The sequence below is a fragment of the Populus alba genome, chromosome 6 (genome assembly GCF_005239225.2).
Source record: "Populus alba chromosome 6, ASM523922v2, whole genome shotgun sequence".
In the NCBI taxonomy this organism is placed as follows: Eukaryota; Viridiplantae; Streptophyta; class Magnoliopsida; order Malpighiales; family Salicaceae; genus Populus; species Populus alba.
Window position 1 is genome coordinate 21,590,573 of NC_133289.1, and position 15,627 is coordinate 21,606,199.

Here is a 15,627-nt window from a genome sequence, read left to right on the forward strand (position 1 = left end):
TTTTAAAGTAAAAAACACTCTGAAAAATAATCACAATTACACTTTAAACACATTTTTTTTCCCGTTAAATTATATCTAAGTTTTACCTTATTTATAAACAATTTCTCACTTATTTATAAAATTCATTTTTATTTTTACAGTTATAAAATCTGATATGACCTACTAGATTAATTTGATGATTTATCAAATTAAAGTTTGATTTTGGTTGTTTAAATAAAAAATCTAATTTTTATTGTAATGTCATATTTGGGATCGACTCGAATCAATCCCGAACTTAAAATCCAAACAAAATTTTATAATTATATTCATTTTTGTTCTCTTATAATATTATGCTTCGATATTGATCGATGTGCACACTATAATTAGACATATTTTAATTAAAGGCACATCAATATGCATCTTAATAAAGGAAAAAAAATGAATTTTTGAGTGAAAGCATAACTATATTTAAAAAAAATGATTATATTTTCTTTTAAATATTCTCATAAAGAGAAAATATGTACAAGTATATTGTATGCTTCAGCAGGGAATGTACAAAATTGAAGAATATGCAAGTATCCAATATCGACACTCATTTATTAAAAAAAAAAAGTATATGGGACACGTGTCACGCCATATGTGTGTAGAAAAAGGTTTGGTGGATCTCACTTACTAAGGGTTTATTTATTTTCAACCACTAAAAATCATCGACTGATACAGAGGTCTTCGAGCTAATGCCCACATTTACACCATTGCCCCTCGATCTTGAGCCACGCACGAGAATGACCACTCTATTCTAGTGGGCTAATTTTGCGATATTCTCTTGTATCTAACTATATATTCTTAAATTTATCATTGTAGGTGTTAATTATGAAGAAGGAGTTGTATGCAGGGACTGAATATGACAACGAATTGAAATCATGAGGGTTGTCGAGCCCAAAATTAAATCAGGGATCAATCTGAGTAGTTGTAATAAACTCGAGGGACCTCGCGCAAGAATTGTAGCACAACAGAAGGAATGTGTGCATCAACACCGGATCAGACAGGCAAGCTTCTAAAATCTCAACTCTCTGTAGTACCCCGAATAGTTTCATTCAATAAAACTATGTCAAAACTGGGTGATGATGAGTTAGCCTTAATTATCAGCTCGGTTATTGATCAGAATGACAGACAATCATTCTCTCTAGTATGCAAGCAATGGCTTAATGTAGAAGGCCAAACCCGTTTATCAATTCGCGTTTTTGAACCCGAATTACTCCATAAATTCTTGCACAGATTCCCAAATTTGTCAACTTTTGAGTCTTCAAAACGAATCACCAACAACCACCTTGAATTCATAGCCAATACATGTCCTAAACTTGAGTTTCTCAATCTCAAGCAACAATCAGTTGAAAGCCAAAAACTTGATGAGTTTGATGACTTATTAGATTTTGATGATGTTGGTGTTTTAGCTATTGCGAATGGCTGTTGCAAATTGTGTAAAGTGTTGTTTAGAAGGAGAAGGAGGATTGGGAATGTTGGGGTTATTAGTCTTGTCAAGTGTGCACAAAGTTTGAGTGTTTTAGATTTGGGGCGGTGTAGTTTGATAAACGATTCATCACTTGAAGCAATTGGGTGTATGAATTCGATTCGGGTTTTGAATTTAGAAGGTTGTTCTTTAGTTACTGACAAAGGTTTGTCCTTTTTGGCAACCGGGTCTCCTTCAAGGACATTAAAGAGGTTGGTTCTTGCAGAATGTGATAGACTTACTGATTTCGGGATGTCATTGTTGCAGGGAATGTGTTGTTTGGAGGAGTTGAATTTGGCTGAATGTGGGCCAAGAGTGACAGATAATGGAGGTATGGCAGTTGCCTCGATTGCTAGTCTTAAAAGAATGAATCTTTCATGGTTGATCAATGTGTCAGATATTACACTTGTTGCAATAGCTGGGAATTGTAGGAATTTGATAGCTCTTGATTTAACTGGGTGTGAGATGATTACTGGAGCTGGCATTCGTGCCCTTGGTTATCATGAGTGTTTGGAATCATTAGTGTTGGCTTCCTGTTACAACATTTGTTGGGATGATGTGGATATGGTGTTGAAATGCAAGTCATTGAGGTCCATTGTGCTTGATAAAGGACTGAAGATGTGGATGCCAATGAGGATGCAGGAAAACATTAGCAGGTTTTGTCAGCTGCATTGGAGATAACGATGATGGATAAAAAGAGTGCAAAAAATGTTTATGCTGGATACCTGGGATTATACAGGTCAGTGAAATAGTATATTTCATGCTCCTTTTGATTGCTGAACGATTTTCATTATGTTCGGCATTTCCATGTTTGAATGTTAACAAATTTTCCTTGCTTGTTAGTTTCCGTGGACACCAGAGAAGGAAAAAAAAAAGTTTCTGTATTTCCATAGGTAGAAAGATTCTTTAACCTGCAAGAGTGTGTTTATTTCGTTTTCTATAGTAACTTGTGTTTACATTGATGAAATTTATCCCTGCTTCATTAGTTATTAATAGTTGGTTTCCTATTAATCCGTGAAGTCAAATTTGACGGACGAAATCAAGGTTGAGCTAGAAAGCTGTTCAGGGCATACAGATAGCAGTACTGAGACGTTGATGATCGTCATTACTCTATCTGGGAAGATAAGAATTAATGTCGATGTGTCAAGTTTTTATCCCATAAGTTTAAGGACCTCTTTATCCTTTACCATCAGAGGCAGACGATCTGTTGTTTTACACTACGCATAAAAACTGGTGTCCTTCCCAATGCTGCCTTGTCGTAACTGAATTAATGGCTGCTTGTATTCTTTTCAAACTACCAAATTTTGGGGGTACATTTATATGAATTTTGGCTCACCACGCTGCCAAAGGAAGACAAGGCATCAGCCCTCTAAGAGGTCATTTTCTATAAAACTAGAGCTGTTCTAGATGAGATGGAAAAAAATCTCCAGGTAGTTCCTGCTGCTCGTGATTCACTTTATTTGCTATGTGACTTATGGGCATCCCTGCAATGTGATTCTCTTATAATCATTATTACTTTTAAGGCTTGGGATGACTCCATTCAACTCTACAAAGACAAGAAGAATTAGCTGATCTCTATTTAATATGTGAAGCTCATCAACAGAGTAATATACTTCCTACATATGTATTGTGAAGTTTGTTTGTTGAATGCGTGGAGGATTGTCGAAATTATGGATAGATGGGCTGTGAACTTTGTGATTGATCTAGATAATGGAATAATGTACACCAGAGACTTCTTGGCTGTCAAATTTACAGTCTGATCACTATCTGGGTATTCTTTCAAGTAAACCATGAGCAGGTTTGCTTGTATATAACATCCACTTCTTTCATGTGTAGAGCTATACGCGAAGGAGAAGCTAAGCAACAGTTGAACTGAAGCTCCAAGGGCAATGAATACGTAGTTTCTGCACTGAGTTTACAAACTTCTTTGCTAGATAACTTCGGACAGTAAATATGGTCAATACACATCTGTGTTTGTTAATTACTCTTTTCAATTGCTCTAGTGTCGGCTTTTTTGTTCCATAGGAGCAATCCGAGGTAGTCAAGTGTCTCAGATTGAGAGTCAATGATTCTGAAAACCATTCGATTTGGTCTATGATGCAGGTGCAGGAATCAAATCCTGCAATAAAAAGTAACATTTGGAAGCTCTTGTTCAAACAGGGAAATTTTGTTGTTTTTTTCTCTTCTTTTTAGGCTAAAAAAAATACCACTTATACAGGTTGTTTCAATATGTTTTTTTACATAAAATATTCACACTGGCAAATATGAATCAATTGACCTTCAATTAAGTCACAAATGATGAAATCGCCCCAAGAAAAATTGATGACAAAAGAAGAAGAAGAAAATTTTACACAATGAAACGTTTCTTGGTACACAATGCAAAAGTTAACATATTTATGCCACTCATTTTAAAGTTTCTTATAATTCGAGAACAATAAATCTTACCTAAAATTAATATCAAAACCAATCAGATACCTTTTTAACGGTTACCAAGGACTAAGATTGGAGCTTTAGAAATTGGAATGCTCAACTTCGGATCCCCCATCATCAAAATTTAAAAAGAATAAATCTGTAGGTAAATTAGACCCAAAAGAATCTGGGCCTCAGAACCTGAGCAGGGGACACAGGTCTAGTCCATTACTTTACTAATGGATGGACAGACGATAAAGCTCTAAAACAATTCTGGGATTTTCAAGGGACACATGGGCATTGCATCTTTGCAAAGACAAGATTTTGTAGCTGCAACTGGTAAGTAGTATTTCAATAAAAACAAAATCAAATGAGAGGAGTAGGGGCGATTCTCCACAGGTTCTCAAATGGGATCTCTTTAAAATGTCCAACACATTCACTTTCAATTCAAAGTAAGTCCATTTAAACAAATAAATAAGTACATTTCTCATTTATTTCAATCATATTTCATGTTTTAAGTGATTCTAAATAAAGGGTTGTCGTTATTGCTGTGATTCAGGGAGTATTTTTCTCGGAAGCATGGATGCATTATTATCATCAAATAGCAGCAATTCCTCTAGTTTGTTATTGCTATATGAAGAGAAACACAGGGATAGTAGTGGTTATCAAGTCAATAATGTTAGAAAGATATGGACTTTCCCTCCTGTTTGTATGGGCAGGCGTTCTTGCAAAATTGCTGGCAGAAAGGTCCCTCCTTTTCTCTCCGTGTTGGGTTTTAGAGGGTTTCAATAGCAAGTGCCTTATTAAATTGATTGAATATCACATGTTTGATGAAAAGCCTAAAACAGATTCTAATAGTATCAGTTTAATCTGTAAATTCTCAATCTTTTTCTTTTTAATTGTTACTTTAAACTTTAAACCTCCGAAAATCCAATTTCACGGTATGACTATGAATGATATATGCTAGTAAAGTTTTTGTTCCTTCATCATTGGATGCGGCAATATCAATTAGGAAGGATCATTAACCGGTTAAAATGCAAAGTTACAAGGGGATTTTTGTTGTATTCTACTTTTAAGTTTATGAATGTGCCTCAAATGCAGGGAGCTCAAGATGCAAAGAAGGCAAAATTGTATTGTAGGATTGGGAAGGAAGTTGTATCTGCGTAAGTTGGTTGCTTCTAAATAGGCTGTGAATAAAACTTTACTTCAGAACATTTTCTGTGGTTTGTGATCATCGGGATTTGACCCAATTCTTATAATTATAGCCACCGCATTTCTTGCTTTCAGGGTGATGAAAAAATAAGTTGTTTTATTTCTGTTTCTTGAAATGGATTGTAACTCTATTGAGTGATGCAGTGTAAAGAAAGGTGGTCCAAATCCAGAATCAAATGCAGCTCTGGCTGCTTTAATTGATAAATTCAAGGAGCTTGATGTACCCAAGGAAATTTTGGAGCGCAATATCAAGAGGGCTTCTGAGAAGGGACAAGAGGCTTTCATTGAGAAAATTTATGAGGTTGGTATGATTATCATCAATCCTTTTATCAGGGGCTGCTAAGATTCAATACATGTAGGAGGATTCTCTTAAGCTGGTCCTATTAGTTATTTCAATCTGATTTTCTTCAAATAAACTGCTTCTTCCACATTAGGTATATGGTCTCGGTGGAGTTAGTATTGTAGTGGAGGTCTCGACAGATAAAATAAAAAGATCCGTGGCAGTTATCAGAGAGGTGGTCAAGGACTATGGAGGAAAGATGGCGGATCCAGGATCTGTAATGTTCAAGTTTAGACGTGCCAGGGTTGTGAATATTAAAGTCACAGATGCTGATAGAGATCAGCTCCTTGGCATTGCATTAGACGCTGGTGCTGAGGATGTTATTGAACCTCCAACATATGAAGATGATTCTGATGAGGATAGGTCAGAAAGGTAATGCTCCCATCCTCCAATTTCATATGTAGATGCTTTTGAATCTGTAGATGCCACGCTTCAATTCTAGTTTCACAAATTCTTGTCCCATCCTCCATGACTTTGATGTTTGATACTTCGTGCTGGAACTTGTTCCTGTAGTGGTTCTTAGTTGACCCTTTTCTGATATAGAGCTTTAAAGATGATTGTTCAGAGTTAGATTAAATGTTAAAAAATCATATGAGTTTCACAAATCTTTCAATTTCTAGATTATTGATACAAATGTACAAATATTCTATGACGTGTTGATTTCAAAGCCTTTAACAAAAAGAAGAAACAAGTTATTAATTCTGTAGATGATCACTTGGTGCATTGTAGACAAGTTGTAAGAAGTCCTTGCGTATGTAAAATGGATTTTTGAGCATCTGATATGTATGATATGATGAAGTAGCCTTTCACACTCATGGTGATATCTAGTTGCACGATGACATCATGTTGGAAGCTTTATAAAATTTTTGTCATAAACTTTCATGCAAATTAAGTGAACACCAATCAAGGTCCTCCTCATGGACTTTCAAGGGAAACAAAGTTTGCTACCTCTTGATTCCTAGCACTGCCTATGAAATCAGACCATGTAAGGCAAGTTACAAATAAGTATTTGCATGGTGATGACTTTGAGCTTATGATGAGCCATCTTTTGCACTTCACAGATGCGTGGCTGGGTGAAAATAAGCTGTAGGCTAGCAATGAAAGAAACTGTTAAGACATCATGTAGGAAGCTTTATGAAAAGTTTGGCATAAAATGTATGTAAGCTAAACTAGCACCAGCCAAGGTCTTCCTTCTCCAAGATTTCATAAGGGGGCAGTTCTTCTAGATTCCTAGATCTACCAAGGAAAGTCCATCCTCAAATGTATATTTATTAAAATGAACCTCTAATTTTCAGTTTGGAAAGTCTATGAACAAAAAAAGAGAAGAAAACAAATGCTTTGCTTGATGCGTGTTCAAAATTCCTGTTCTAGAAGCAGAAAATAAAATATTATGTGAGGAGAACCCAATAATTATTTATTTCTTTGTAATAGATACAAGATGCATTGCAAAAAGCCACAATTAAGTTAAACCATTCGATGTCTTTTACATTTATCTGGTATACACAAAATCTGATTGTGATGGTGTTCACCAGGCTAATGAGGTCTTTTAATAAATTATGTTTCTCAGGATATGCGAAGCCCTAATCATTTTCTGTTTTTCCTTTTTGATAGCTACTATAAAATTGTCAGTCCAGCAGAGAACTATGCAGCAATATTGTCAAAACTACGCGAGGAAAGAATAAGTTTTGAGACTGATAATGGCTCTGAGCTACTTCCCATAACAACTATTGAGGTATGTCCACAGTGCTGAAATGCTTTTTTTTGTCTCTTCACCTCTCTGATTTTCTGTTCTTGGTGTCGTTTCATTAACTTTAGGATTCAATGAATTGCCTAATGAGCATTTGATTATTTTTCTGGTGTTTTTCACACACAAAGTGCCAAAGATTGTGAAACATGCTAGCAGCGTAGCGATGGAATTCTTGTCTTTATTTGTTTTTTAACGGTTTTTGTGCCTGTTCAATGCAAGCCTAATCTTTACTTGCATTTTTTAATTAAATAAGTGATATTAGTGTTTGAATGGGTTTCAGGTAGATGATGAGGCAGTAGAGTTGAACAAAGTACTCATGTCTAAATTACTTGAACTTGATGATGTCGATGCTGTTTACACGGACCAGAAGTAATGAAATCCCTCACTGGGTTGTTTTCTCAGTTTTTTATTTGAAGTCTTAATAGTGCAGGACAGCCTTTATGGATCTGGTCCACTCACATGATACAAGTCTTATTTTGTCCACCAACTCCATGGAAAGGTTGTAGCTGTTGCAGGAGAGTGGCAGGTTTTATACATTGATTTCCATCTTATAGATTATTTGATTACCAAATTGATTAGAACAGTAGCCCCACATTTGTTTCCCCACTCTCAATCTTCCTGCAATAACAATGTAAAGCATATTCTGTGATGTGACCGTAAGCCTGGTTTTGGGAACCCGGCAATAACAGCTGTTTTGTCAACCCCAGTTTCTAGAATCAGGTCCGTTCCTTCTATGCTTGAGCTGAGCAACTTGTGCCAGGGCTAAACTAAGAAAACTTTATCATGTCTACTAGTTTCATATATGATGTTTTGCTAGTTCCATGTTTTAACTTCCTGACATGAATCCTCTGAACTCAGATATTCCTGTCACTGGATTGTACCAAAACATCCCTTTCTTGAGAGAGAACCATTCCTTTTTTATCTAATTGTTCAATTCGGCTCTATTTAAATGTGATTCTATGCTCTTTTCCTTCCTATTTAGCAGTATGTTTAAAGGAGCTGTTATCATTCCTAGATTTCCTTGCGGAGAAAGCATTCTCTGATGCATATGTTTGTACAAAAGAACTGCTGGATATGCTAAGGTAACATTTCAACATGGAATGTAATTTTAATTTTACAGACAAATAAAGATACATGTTATTTATAAAACATGGACAAGCCAACAAAAAATCACACCCGAATACCAACAACAACAACAACACAACAGCAACAACAAGAGACAAGGAGCACCATATGCTACACAAACCAGCGATATTCGATCATGGGTTAGTTATCTATTAATCCTTGCACGTGTATTAACATTCTGCTGGTGCAAATCTTAAGCAGCGTTGAACTGGTGATAAATCATGAGGCCTGATAGCCAAATCACACAACCTCAGTTGATTATTGATTTTATTTCTTTGGCACCCAGCATCCATGTAATCCATATGGTAGACCGTAAGGGAACTTTCCTCTTGCAATCTCTTCAAATGTTGATCCATCTAATAACAGTGCATATCCATCTCCATTTTTCTCACTGATCATGGAGATCACCACACCTGCGACCCATTTACATATAATTAGTATGTCCTTCGTAATGAAATGCTTGTTTAAGGTTGTGGTTTAACATGTTTTTCATGAATTTTTTTTTTGTTTTAAATTAAAATTTTTAATATTTTTAGATCGTTTTGATGTTTTTATATCAAAAATAAATTTTAAAAAATAAAATAAAAATTATTGAATGTGTTTATAAACAAAAAAATAATTTAAAAAATAATCATTACTACACTATTAAACACTCTAAATAGTTAGATACAATCATGAAGTCATTGGAAAGTTAATTAATTATCAATCGATGATTGTTATGTTAACAAAAATCAACTTAAAAAAGGCAAATTCAGAAGTGATAAATAATATTGTAATTAGGGTTATAGGAAAAACAATTGCAAGTAGCTTGACTGAAGAAGAGTCAAACTCCTTGTAAAATCAATACATTTCTTAATATGGCATAAAGAAAACAAGTTTTCAGTTAGGGTTTTGAATGGTTTCTTTTAGCCAATTATGGAGCTCATATTTCAGATCTCTCTCTCTCTCTCGAGAAAGAGAACGTACATACTCATAGGAACTGAAACGATTGGTAATTAAAAAAAAAAAGAATTAAATAACATTTACTCACCATCATCCTCTTCTGTAGCACCTGGGCGAGCCACAAAAAATGGTTCCGAGGGCACAGCACCCTCTTCATGCCAATTCTTTGCCTTCTTCTCGAGCAAGTCAATCTACAATATGACGAAGATCAACGTTAAAACTTTCAACGAAAGTGTCCACTATAACCATTTACAAGAAATTGAAAACCATTTTTAAATAACCAATTGGTAGAAACTGAAAAGTCAAGGCAATATATATAAATACTGGTAAACTTGTACGCATGCATATTAATCAATTAATGTCAGTGGTCAAGACTTTTACCTTAGTGAGGGTGTTGGGGAAGTTACAAGGGCGTTGTGCTCCACAAGCATAAGCATATCTGTATTTTTTGCCCAAATATGTAGGGTTAATGCTGCACATGTCCATTCCTTTCCCATGCTCTTCTGGGTCCAATGCTGCCTCCAATTTCCCATGTCGACTCCCGTCCAAAGGAATTATGAACCTCCCGACCCTACGTGTATATATATATATATATATAGTATTCAAAAACAGCTTTTTGATTTTTAAACAATGTTTATAGTTCCTTAACGTCATGCATGAGATGATCTTCCAATTGAGAGCATTGAAAAAAGGCATAATTGTGGAGTACATAAGCCTAGCTAGCTATCGCACAAGTGGATGATCCAGAGGAGGACAAACTAAATGAAGATATTGTTGTTTTTTAGTTTGACGAACATGCCTTGTGTACAATAATTAAGCATAATAAACATCATTGACAAAGAACTTAATGATAAAAAAGGGAGATTAATTAATTACGTACCTAGCATCTGGTAGGACATCTTCACCCATGAAAGACCGTAGATTTTGTAGACGGAGCTTCTCTAAGATAGTCGTGTCCGCATTATGCTCACAACAATCGGCAATGACGGCAGTCACCCTCCCATCTTCATCTTTCTCTTCATAAGCATTGATGAAATGGAACGTTACAAATAGAGGCACTTCCACACTTGCCACCTTAAAAAATTCGAAACAAACAAAACCAAATCCACCCATAAGTTAAATTACAAAGTAATAATTAGTCCCAATCCTAAAAATTAATAATGATGATCGATGATGTAAGAGAGGAAATATCAAGTGGACTTACAATCTTGCCACTAGCTTTACACATAACATGCATAAACCCTTTGGATTCCGGGTGCCACTCAAACTTGTACAATGGTGTGGGCTCAGCTCTTAGCAAATTTTGTGCACAGTATCTCAACGGCATTTCTGGCACTATCACATAGTGTTCAGTAACCGGAAACGAGTGGACCCATCCCGGAGCAGGACCTCCACGACAATCCACCCGTCCGAGTACTTTCCTCTCGTTACTTCCAGGCTCCATCCTCACCACCAAGTATCCGGGCCTGAACAAATCAGGCAACAAGGTTAAGAACTCAGTGTCTGTCACTATTGGATGTGCCGAATGTATTAGACCCCCTAGTGAATCGCTATATTCAAATCTCCCTAACGTGTCCAACGTGTTTGGATCAACAACTATTGACCCTTTCTGTGTTTCAGTTAGGCAAACCACACGTCCATCACCGAGCTTGACCACGCCAGTGTTAGCGTTATCGGTCAATGATGCTCCGGAGAAGAGGTTAGCCAGTTCCCCTACGTAGGACAGGAAATTGTCAGGCTTTGGGACCTCAGAAAATTCACGGTAACATAGTTTGTTATTCTTCTTTGCCGCCTTGTAAGCCTCCGATTCGATTTGGCGGTGGGCGGCGATTAATCGACCATTTTCAAAGTGGAGTCTGACTAATGTGGCATAGCCATCGAAAAGGTGCCGGAAGTTGTAGTCCCCTACGTGCCACATGCCCGGACCATTTCTAAGATACGTTCCACTCTGCATGAAATCAAACTCAGGTTATTAACCAACACCAATTAAATCAAAAATCTATTTTTTCTTTCTAAAACAGTACTATTGTATGCTGTAGAATGATGTATTATTCACTTAATTTATAATATATGAAATATGCTATATATATGGATGCGAACTAGCCAGATCTTACATCTGATTATGGCACTAGGAATATTTCAGATCCATACTATATTAATAAAACAATTATTATGAAACTAATAAAACAAGGAATATGCTTTGTTCTTTCCTCCCAAATCCTGGAATATTTCAGATCCATGCTAAATAAATAAAACAATTATTATGAAACTAATAAAACAAGGAATATGCTTTGTTCTTTCCTCCCAAATCCTGGACCCCTGACATGATAAAACTATATGAAGCTCTTCAAACTATGCGGGAAAATGAACAAAATAATCACAACCTAACAAAAGCATTCAAAGTTTTCGTGTCATGTAATTGAAAGTACAAACATGTAAGACAGAATAAGAGAGGATAATAAAATAAACGGAAATTCTGTTGGATCTTTCTATGTACACTTTCATCAACTTTCAAACTTGCTGCAACTTCAAAACATAACTTAATCCGCATCAGAATCAAGTTCATAAAGATACCTAAACAAACCATTATTGGACTTATTGATGTGTTTTGTTTTCCTTTAGAAAATTCTCAACGCAAATTTTCTTGTCTTTTTTTATGGCTATTGCCTAAATAGCCATGTTTTTAATAAAATCAAAGATTATATATATATAAAAGATACCTAAACAAATTAGGATGAAAAAAAGAAGTGTAAACCTAGATAATTGTAAGGAAAAAAAAAACCTATAAGAATACCCTTAAATTTATTTATTTTATTAATTTTTGGATGAATACTCTAACCACACATGAATATCGTGTATCCCTTAATTCGTAAGGCGGGGTACAAATCAAGTAGTTAATCTCTACTAGCGCATGGAAATTAAGTGCAATATTTTACATACCAGCCACAGTGGAATTTCTCCTTGAACAGCAAGCTCTCCTTCGTATCTTTCTTGCCGGACACTTGTCCATGCAACATGATTCCGGTCACCAGCAAGTTCCTTCTCCAGTGATGGAAACACAGTTGGTGCTCGGGTTGCAACTTTCGGGACCATTGAGTCCCGAGGGTCACGTTTTCTTGCAAAAGTACCCTTGCCTAGGGAAAACCCTTCTCTTCTGCTCTCAAATTTATCAGAAACCATTGCATTTGATGGTGAAATAAAGCGACCAATACTAGCGGAAAATGCCAAGGAAGCCATGAAACTAGTTAACCAATATGAAGGGAGTGAATGATTTAATGTGGTAAGATGATTCTTGAGAGAGCTAGAGCTGTATAATGACATGTATTTATAGTAAAACACTGGGGGGACATAAGAAGTTGGAGAGACATTGAGAATTCATTTTGGAATCTTATCAGTGGAATTTCTCCCCACTATAGGACATTGCTTACGTTATTTGTACTTTTAATTAAGAGAAATTAATCTTGTGTGAGTATGCTCCATGTTTAGGAAAAAAAGATGCTCATGGCATGTATGTCCAAGCTCGGTGATTGCTTCAACATATGTTCAAATCTTCTCAATTGAAGCGACGCACACTTTGGTATTGTGATTTTCTTCTTCTTCTTCTGTTTTTTTTTTTTTTTTTCATTTTTTCTTGATATATGGAAAGGTTGAACGACTTTTGAACTGTTCAATAAGTAAAGCCCTTTTTATACTTGAATTTCCATTTCAGGGTTCGAATTTTATAAAATTTCTAACTGAAAAATTCAATTTTTGATCATTGAATATCTTCTTGGAGAAAAATTAACCATTTCTGTTTTTGTTCCACATTGTGAGCAGGATTTTGCTTGGAGTAAACTAATTAGAAATGATTTTTAAATTAAATTACATGGATCTGATTAAGGATTGATGTATTTTTTAGCATATGGTTCTTGGCATATTTTTGTACCTAACATGTATATGGACTAAGCTTGTTTTGTTTGTTAGCTGATCCTTTTTTGTTATATATATATATATTATGTTATCCATTTAGAAAATGATTAACATGAAAAAATGATAATTTTTACAAGAAGATATCCGGGAATGAAAAAAAAATGTGTATCATCACAAGAAACATAAGGGATTGCTTTTGCCACATTCTCTCTGTTGTTGGCATGACATTCTTCTTCCTTCCTTTTTTTTTTTTCTTTTCCTTGAGATGAATACCTAATTTATCCTAACTTAATCCACATGTGTGTCTATATATATATATATATATATATATATAGACACACATGTGGATATTCGGGTCAGCTTGAACTCTCCTCGACCAATTTCATAGATCCTGAAATTAACAACCATATAAGCCTCTAGTAGTTCTGAAAAAACTCGAACTCGTGACCATTAGAGAGCAAACTCAAGATTCGACCAATTGAGCTACCCCTCAGGGTTAGTTTATATTATTTATAAGTCATCATTGTGAAAGTTAAATAAACCTCCATTGGTCCTCCTTTGCATGAACAATAATATGAGAAATGGATATTGTTGTTGTAAAAATATCTATCTTAATCCAATAACTTAAGCTGTTAAATGAGATTTCAATAATAATTTTATATTACTCTTAACACACCTCTCAAGTGAAAGTTCTTTAAACTTGAAACTTGTACATACTCACTTTATCTTTGTTGACCAATGGGTAGGAGGGCGTTGCAGTTGCTGCAAAACCCGAAGTGCGAGCTTGGGTTGAGTGGACATTAGTGCCAATTTTGGTGGTAGTAACAATTATTCAACCGAGAACTTTGAAGGTCGAAGAGGGGAAATGTTACATGTGAATGACACTTGCACATGGTCTAGTAGATCCTAAAAGACGGGGAAACCCGTTTGACAACCTATTTCGTGCGCGAGTTTTGAAAGGGAATTGGGTTCAAATTCTTCAATTGGGACATGACAGCTAACAACAACATTAAGGAGTCTGAAGACATGGGCGGGGGCCTTAATAAGAGTTATATTTTCTGTTTAACAACTCACTCGCCCTAGAAATGACTTAGTCGGAGGTAACATCCAGAGGCTGGAAAAGCATCATACATCATATGGTGTGGTGCGCCCTTGGTGGCCCTTGAAAATCCAAAGGATCGAGTGCCTCCCATGCCTAGTCGTAATCATAATTACATCAGGTCTCTAAGGTGAATAGCCTCTGGTCATTGGAACAATGTAGGTAAGGGAAGTTAGCAAAACAGATTTGTAATCTCGAGAAAAGGATTAGCTTTGAGGGCTAGGCTAGGGATTCCAGTCCTAAACCCATTGGATGTCAGTGGACTGCTCGAGCTGCTCCCATGACAAAAATGGGTCATCACGTGCTGGCCAGGGGATGACCCCTTTAGGGACCTTCCCCGTGTATCAAACAGTCAACTTAGAACTAATATAAACAAGGGAAGTCTGATTATTTAATTAAAATAAAGCTTTGCGATGGTCCTTGATTAGTGCTTTGAATGTCAAATAATCATCTCAAACTAGTAGTTTAAATTGTTAGGTGAGGTTCTACGAATAATTTTATATTATTCTCTAACAGTTGTGTTGTGGTTGCTATGATATTTTATGATTTATTATGCTATATTTGTAAATATTTAAGATAGTTAAATAATTTTAGTTCAATTTTTTTATGTGCTTTAGAGATATAAAATGACTAATAAATACTATAACATAACTACAAATATTCTAAAAATATATTTTTATTTATATTGAATGATGTATAGTTAAACTCATATGATATATGCATATATATGTTTTTATAAGAGTGATTCTTAAGTTTTAAAAAAATAAATAAAAAACTATATAGAATGATAATATATATATAGACACATTGTTAAGTAAAAAAAAATGATATAAAATAATATTGAACTAGAATAATGTAAAGCACTAGCATCTTAATAACTAAAAAAATAATGGAGAAATTTATCATTTAATTAAATAAAAAACAAAACAATTTTATTTCAAATTAACACATGCTTTGGTTTCAAAGCAAAGCAAAATATATATTAACCAAAATCTTTTTTAGATATAAAAGAAAAAACCCAATTAAAATCAACTATGCTTTATATTTTAAAAGTCAAACAATATTAAAAATTTATTTTGAAATATGATTAACGGTGTGCGTGAACATGATTGACTGAATTCCCAAACAAACACTAAACCATCATTATCGTATCCATTAAAAAAAGCACAACCAATACTTTTTTGAATGTTCAACATCACATAATTAAAAAATCCAAAAAACTTAATTCCACAATGGTCCAACCATCACCTTCACCATACTCCATCATCACAAGAGCAACTGCAGCTAGCAAGCCCCAACGTAGACCTCAGACAGCAAATCGGCAAGTGAAATCCATATCATGAAAACCACTTACGCCA

The 15,627-nt window shown here is 35.1% G+C and overlaps 3 protein-coding genes across 7 annotated transcripts; 2 read left to right on the forward strand and 1 right to left on the reverse strand.

Annotated features, from left to right (window-relative positions):
• The first annotated feature begins 839 nt into the window (after positions 1-839).
• LOC118030683 (F-box protein At5g51380) lies at positions 840-3,645 on the forward strand. 5 transcript variants are annotated; one of them, XM_035034890.2, is made up of 3 exons: positions 840-2,225; positions 2,330-2,379; positions 3,323-3,645. In XM_035034890.2, the coding sequence occupies exon 1, from the start codon at positions 998-1,000 to the stop codon at positions 2,165-2,167; it is 1,170 nt and encodes a 389-aa protein (XP_034890781.1). In that variant the 5' UTR covers positions 840-997; the 3' UTR covers positions 2,168-2,225; positions 2,330-2,379; positions 3,323-3,645. The 5 variants fall into 5 exon arrangements, with proteins under 5 accessions (XP_034890781.1, XP_073266258.1, XP_034890780.1 ...); XM_073410157.1 differs by lacking the exon at positions 3,323-3,645 and adding an exon at positions 2,507-3,312; XM_035034889.2 differs by having other exon boundaries at positions 840-2,379.
• A 500-nt stretch (positions 3,646-4,145) lies between these two features.
• LOC118030685 (probable transcriptional regulatory protein At2g25830) lies at positions 4,146-8,138 on the forward strand. The gene is made up of 7 exons (XM_035034893.2): positions 4,146-4,347; positions 4,455-4,642; positions 4,997-5,058; positions 5,252-5,408; positions 5,542-5,819; positions 7,059-7,179; positions 7,475-8,138. The coding sequence occupies exons 1-7, from the start codon at positions 4,266-4,268 to the stop codon at positions 7,565-7,567; spliced, it is 981 nt and encodes a 326-aa protein (XP_034890784.1). The 5' UTR covers positions 4,146-4,265; the 3' UTR covers positions 7,568-8,138.
• A 58-nt stretch (positions 8,139-8,196) lies between these two features.
• Positions 8,197-12,532, reverse strand: LOC118030684 (carotenoid cleavage dioxygenase 8 homolog B, chloroplastic). Its single transcript, XM_035034891.2, has 6 exons — positions 12,202-12,532; positions 10,466-11,209; positions 10,142-10,335; positions 9,643-9,832; positions 9,350-9,452; positions 8,197-8,732 (listed from the first exon to the last, which is right to left on the reverse strand). The coding sequence occupies exons 1-6, from the start codon at positions 12,496-12,498 to the stop codon at positions 8,587-8,589; spliced, it is 1,674 nt and encodes a 557-aa protein (XP_034890782.1). The 5' UTR covers positions 12,499-12,532; the 3' UTR covers positions 8,197-8,586.
• Between the last annotated feature and the right edge of the window lie 3,095 nt (positions 12,533-15,627).